This window comes from Trachemys scripta, chromosome 1 (genome assembly GCF_013100865.1).
Source record: "Trachemys scripta elegans isolate TJP31775 chromosome 1, CAS_Tse_1.0, whole genome shotgun sequence".
NCBI lineage: Eukaryota > Metazoa > Chordata > Testudines > Emydidae > Trachemys > Trachemys scripta.
Genome location: NC_048298.1, coordinates 130,444,923 through 130,451,504, shown reverse-complemented (window position 1 = coordinate 130,451,504; position 6,582 = coordinate 130,444,923). Strand labels below are relative to the sequence as shown.

At 40.8% G+C, this 6,582-nt stretch overlaps 1 protein-coding gene across 1 annotated transcript; it reads left to right on the top strand.

Annotated features, from left to right (window-relative positions):
• The first annotated feature begins 1,150 nt into the window (after positions 1-1,150).
• Positions 1,151-5,340, top strand: FGF6 (fibroblast growth factor 6). Its single transcript, XM_034758214.1, has 3 exons — positions 1,151-1,490; positions 2,384-2,487; positions 5,164-5,340. The coding sequence occupies exons 1-3, from the start codon at positions 1,151-1,153 to the stop codon at positions 5,338-5,340; spliced, it is 621 nt and encodes a 206-aa protein (XP_034614105.1).
• Positions 5,341-6,582: the final 1,242 nt, after the last annotated feature.

Below are 6,582 nucleotides of genomic sequence, written 5' to 3'. Positions count from 1 at the left end.
CTGCCAGCATAGTGACTCTTTGGGAGTTATTTGCCAGTGCAAGTTGGAGATGCCCTGATGGTTCTCCAGCGTGTTGCAGGGGCCTGTTCAGCCACAGACCGCCTCCAGAACTAGGGGCCAGGGACAGAAAGGTGGTGGCAAGCCACCTATGTCTCATCCCCCTCTACAACAAGTGCACTGAGTGCAGCTCTGCAACACCTGAGGATTTGGCCCACAGCCTCTGTATTTTTACCCCTGTATAAAATAGGGAGAATAACAACCGTGAGCAAAATCCAAATCATACTTTAAGATCCCAGGGGCACATGGAGCTTGGTAAAGAAATATCCTCTGCATTTTAGAGACAAGAAAACAGAGGCTCAGAGACGTTCAGTGACGTGCCTGTGAGTCACAGTAAGTCCACCCCACAAATGGAAGTTGCCTTACAGACACTCAGGTCTGCTATTTGCACTCAGATGATTCAGGGTGAGGTGCCTTGGGTTTGTTAGGTGCTTAAAGAAATATAAACACAGCCATTTATTACCTATCCTCCCCAAACATTGCCTTGATCTGCCTGAGCTATTCTAGTGTAAATTCAGTGAATATCGTGCGGAGGAAGTGGCTGGCAAGGTTTCTATTACTCCCTGGTCCACGATTGTTTTTGCATCTTCTTCTCTAAATAAGGAAGACTGCAAGATATCTGACTATCCAACCAATTTGTCCCCTTTGCATTCAGCAACAGCTGCGGACCATCCAACAAAACTCAGTGTTCCTGCCTCATATATTGGATGACAGCATTCATCCAACCTCAGCCAGCCCGGGAAAAGAGAGTAGGTTAGTGTTACAGCCATGGCGAGTTTACCTTTAGCGAGCTGTTGATGTCACAGTGATGCTGCAGGGTGGGACAGCCTCTGAACTATAAAGATAGGTCAATCCAGTATATTGAGGCTGCCCACCAGACAGCAGGAGCTACAAAACATGGTCCCCACCAGTGAGAGTTCTGCTGGCCTGTCTCTGTTCCCAACCCAACTGCTCTCAGGCTTTAGTTTCATGTCAGCAATCTTCATCCGCCTTCCAAAAATAAGCCTCTGCCACCATGCGGAAGGGAGAAAAACAAGAAGGGCGGTATTTTTAGGGCTATTAATTCTGACCACGTGCCCGAGAGGTGAACCGGATGGCCATTGCACAAAGACTTCTCATCACTATGTCCTGTGAAGCCAGCGTTCACTGGACGTTGCCTGCTTTTGTTCTCTTGGGTTTTCTGGCTGGGATTGTTTCATCGTATCCAGTTGTAAGCAGAACTAATGGCACATTGCTGGAGAGAGGATGGGAGTCTCTGTTGTCCAGGTCCATTGCTGGGATGTCAGGAGAGAAATCAGATGTGAACTGGGAGAGTGACTATTTGCTAGGAATCAAGAGGCAGCGGAGGCTTTACTGCAATGTGGGCATCGGGTTTCACCTTCAAATCCTCCCAGATGGAAGGATAAGCGGTGTTCATAATGAAAACCAATACAGTGAGTTGCATCCAGAAATGAAATAGAATAGATGTCACTTAATTGCAGTGATCTCTAGTAATTACCCTGCGTAGGACACCAATGTTACTGCTTGATATTATTAGTCTAAACTACATCTGTTGCCTTTTAAAAGTCTCCAGGATCAATCAGCACTAGAAACCTCCAGGCTGAAACATGTCATGAATGCTTGGACAAAATTAGATACCAACTTATTTTTACTCTGCTTTACTTTACAGAGTAGAAAAGACTAACCAGTTTGCAAACTTTTTTTCTGATGCATTTTTTCACTCATGCATTTTTGTTCGATATTTGAATCTTGAGATTTTCAATTCACTCAGCATATTAGCGTGACTTTTGAATAGCAGTTTGCTAGCAGCTTAACGACGTGAAGGATTTGAAAGGGCACAACTAATCCACATTTATTAGCATTGCCATTGTTTTTAATCTGCAAGATTAAAAGAAATGTACTTTTAACTATTTATTTGAATTTCTTGTAAAGTGCAATTTATAAAACCATCTGCAGCTAAAAGGTTATGGTGAGTTTCATGACACAAACCCCACATTTCTTGTGGCAAGAATGACAGTATTGAACAGTCAATGGCTATGATTTACTAATTAGGAATTATTCCCAAATTCTACAGGACTTTCTAGTTTAACAGGGATGAAACCAACAGGATTCTATAGTAAGTGAATAGGATTTTATAAATGTTATTCTAAAAACCTAGAGAATTTAATAAAGAATGTGATACCCTGTATATTTTTGGAATTCCATAGAAGGGATAATAGGAAGATTTTAAGTTCTGAAGGACATTCTCATAAGGGTTTTAATAATTATGTTGTTAATGTCCTTTGACTGAGCATTATAAGAATAAACTTTTTTTCTGTTTATTTAGGTCTTTTAGAAATATCAACTGTGGAGCGAGGTGTTGTTAGCCTGTTTGGGGTGAAAAGTGCTCTCTTTGTAGCAATGAACAACAAAGGGAGGTTATATGGAACGGTGAGTACAAGTGCAAGTTTATTTTTCAAGTCTTAAACATTGGGCACGAAACTCTGATTAAGAAGCCTTGGGTATTTTTCCCCCTCCATTTAAAAACTGAGATCACAGGTGGAGAAAACAGTCTTTCAATTATTACAGTGAGCCTTCTGGGCACACTGTCATGCGAGACAGTCAGTGCAGCAACTGGCATGATGTGAGTGTATTGTTCCCGTAAAGTATTCCAGCATGATTGTACAGGGGGCACCTCAGAAATATGAACATGTCAAAAAGGGGAAATGATCAATAAATGGCTTTTCTGTCTACATGTCTTGCAAATCCTTTCTAGCCCAGGTAAGCCTTGTTCTGTTAAGAGTTCTGTTAGGGGTAGGAGAGGGGGCACACCTTTTCCTGGGCAAAAATCCCATTGCGGAGAGTGGGGACCACTGGTGGGTAAGAAAAAACCCATGAGATTCCTCTACTGGAGTTGCTTTCAAATTCTTTTACATGGGGAAAACCTGGGTGGACTCACAGGATAAGCAGGAAGTTTGGTCCCCAGAATCTACAAATACTGAGGGCCATACGGACATCAGGAAACCACCCAGAAACCCGCTTTGTAGCATCAGGCCCAAAGAAGAAAAAAATACTCATTGCCACTAATAACATTGTTCATCATCATTATACAAAACAATTGGTTGAACAGCCCAAGAGTTGTGAAAGGGATTAGTGATTGCTGAATGCAGTTTAACTTTCACGTCCCGATAGGGTGACTAGAGGGCAAGTGTGAAAAATCAAGACGGGGTGGGGAGTAATAGGTGCCTATATAAGAAAAAGCCCCCAAAATCGTGACTGTCCCTATAAAATAGGGACATTTGGTTACCTTACGTCCCGAAAAATACTTCTTTCAGTTTTAACACTAAACAGAAGTAGCACCTCCAGAGATCCCCACTTTAAAGTGGCTAGGTCCTGCAAGAAGCACAAATAGTAGAGCTGGTTGGGGATTTTTCAGTTAAACTCTTTTTAATCGGAAAATGCTGATTCAGCGAAACCTAAATTTTTTGCAGGAAAGGGTTACTTTTGAGAAATTTTTCAACTCATATTTTTTTTGAAAAAGTTTCAAGGTTGTCTAAAATGTTTTGTTTAGACACTTGTGATTCCAGTTTTCCAGTCTGAAACCACTTTTTGTTTTGAAATTTAAGATAATTATAGTAAAAAACAGTGATCAAATTGGAAACAAAGTATTTCAGCTGACCCAAACAAAAGGTTTTTTGTTTTGTTTTGTTTTTTCAGTTTGTGAATATTTTTCAAATTTCAACTCCTTGTCCTGATCCAGGAGGGAAAACTGTTCTGATATCTGGAAAATTTGGGGGGACAGGAAAACCTGTTCCCCACCTAGCTCTAATGAATGGTCTATCTACAAATAAAGAATAGAGTTTGCTGAAAATTTCTTTTGTGCAAACAACTGAGTTGTTTCCTTGGAAAAATTTGTCACTTCTATAAAACTTTTTGGTTCTTTAATAAAACATTAAACGATGGCCAGATCCTGGAACTTTTACTGACATGAATGATCCTTATTCATGCAAATAATCCCAATAGGACAACTCAAGGCCACAAAGCAGCAATGTACATACACACATGGATATTTTTAAGCATGCAAATAGTACCATGTGCTGGATTGAGCCCTGTTTAGGGACTACTGGATCAGGCCTGCTCCAGGAGTCCTGCCTCCTTGCCCCCTGCCTTTTTGAACTGTTTCAATTCACCCCCACTAAAAAACTTTTAAAAGACATTTTAGAAAACAATAATAGTTGTGTATTTTCCATTGCAAAATGTACCATCCTTGGTTAAACCTTTGGGACTTTGAATGGATTTGTTCCAGAAATATCTGATCAGAAGAGCATGAACTGAAAGCATTACAGCATCAGTGCTAGTGGCATTACACATGCAGGACATTTTATCTCATGGAATCATTTTCGTTTGTCCTGTCACACAACAATGCAGCCCCTTTTGCCAACTGAACCTTTATATGCCAGTTTACACGTGTACTTATTACAGTATGTGAAGTAATAAAAAGTTCTCCATGCAAATATATGGAAGCCAATTCCTCAGATTTAAGTGACCCAGCATGCAAAACGTACAAACACTCTCATGCCTGAGAGCTCTTTGGTGGTGTGTTTGATCCTGTAAATTTTAAATCAGATTTTAAAAAAAAAAAAGATTTAGAACCAATTTGGGATCTGATCCTGCAAAACCCGTATTAAAGCACATAGTTCTTACTCAGCGGGACCGTTCATGTGAAAAAGGGTTGCAGGATTTCTGGCAGGTAACATTATTCCTCTATAAATGACAAATCATTTTTTTGAAGGGAGGAGGAATAAATCCATGTCATGTGTACGACAAATTAGCATGACAATGATGTAAATCATTCTTTGCAGAGAAAATTAAGAAATCCCTGATTTAGTATGAATTAACTTGTTAATGGGTGACAAGAAGTACATAGTCCATTATCGAACAGGTGGCATCAGCGTGCATCTGACACTGAATGCTGAAGAAGTTTTATTGTTGGACACAGACTCTACGGCACCACCTGTTGCATACCATAACAGGTTCTTCTGCTGTACAAATAATAATAAGAAAAATCACTTTGTTCTTTTAAAAATATTTATAGCAACTGCTTTGTTCCTTTTGTTTTTCCTCCAGGCAATTTTTCAAGATGAATGCAAATTCAGAGAAACCCTGCTGCCCAATAACTACAATGCATATGAATCTAGTGCTTACCAAGGGGGTTACATAGCGCTCAGCAAACACGGGAGAGTGAAAAAAGGAAACAAAGTCTCTCCTGCGATGACAGTGACACATTTTTTGCCCAGAATATGAAAACAAATACAACATATTAAACCACAGAAAAAAAATATCTATTTCATTTTGCACATGTGAATAATCTCCCAGGTAAAGTATTTATGCTGTTTGTAGATATATGTATATTTGGATAGAGAAGTTTGTATTAGATCCATTACACAGTATATGCTGCTTCTCCTATACTCAGTGTACACAAATTCTATCTGGGTGCACACACCTGAACTGGTGCTGTACAGAAAAAAAATGCAACCCTGACTGAAGGGCAACAAGTATCTGGAACTTGTAAAGCAGCCACAGATACTTTTTGTTGGTGTTGTTTGATTTTAATTACCTCACATAGTAGCCTTTTGATTGAGAGTTTTTATTAATACATATAATGGGCCAAATCCTCAGCAGGATGGACTTCAATGGAGCTACACCAGTTTACACCATCTGAGGATCTCCCCCTCCCCCCATATACATAGTATTGAATCCCAAAATTCTCACTCAGTTTTACTTACTAGGGCTCACAAATAGTTCCATGTGAGCAAACTTGTTTGCCGACAAAATCCCACTGAAGTCAGTGGTGACTCCACGAGGGCCTAAGGCTCCGCCCACATGCATGTCTCTGCAGGATCAGGAACAAAGTCAGTTTGCCTGAATCCTGCTCAACACTTAAAATTTAGATTGACCTAGTTATATTGCTCGGGGGCGGCGGGGGGGGGGGGGGGTTGAAAAATTCACACCCCCTGAGCGCCATAGTTATCCCAGCCTAACCCCTGCTGAAGATGTGGCTAGGTTGATGGAGGAATTCTTCCCTCACCTTAGCTACAGCCACTCGGAGAGGTGGATTACCTACAGCGACAGAAAAACCCCTTCTAGCAACGTAGGAAGAGTCTATACTATGGTGCTACAGCAACATAGCTGTGGCTGTGTCACTGTAGCACCTGTGGTGTAGACATGCCCTGAGTAAAGACTGAGCAAGGACCTGAGGATCTGGCCCCTCTATATTAGAGGTGGACCTGAGCTGCAAAATGTGTGTCTTGAGTTCAAGATTTTTAACCCTTCAGCATTTAGGATTGTTCACATCAAGGCTGTTCAGGCCCATCTTGTATATACACATTTATGTGCATATCTAGTTTATTTTACACACACACACACACACACACACACACACACACACACACACACACACACACACACACACCCCATCTCTGTAGCTATGTATTTTTAATGCACCAGTCACCATATCCAGGTGCCAAGGTGCCCACACATACATAC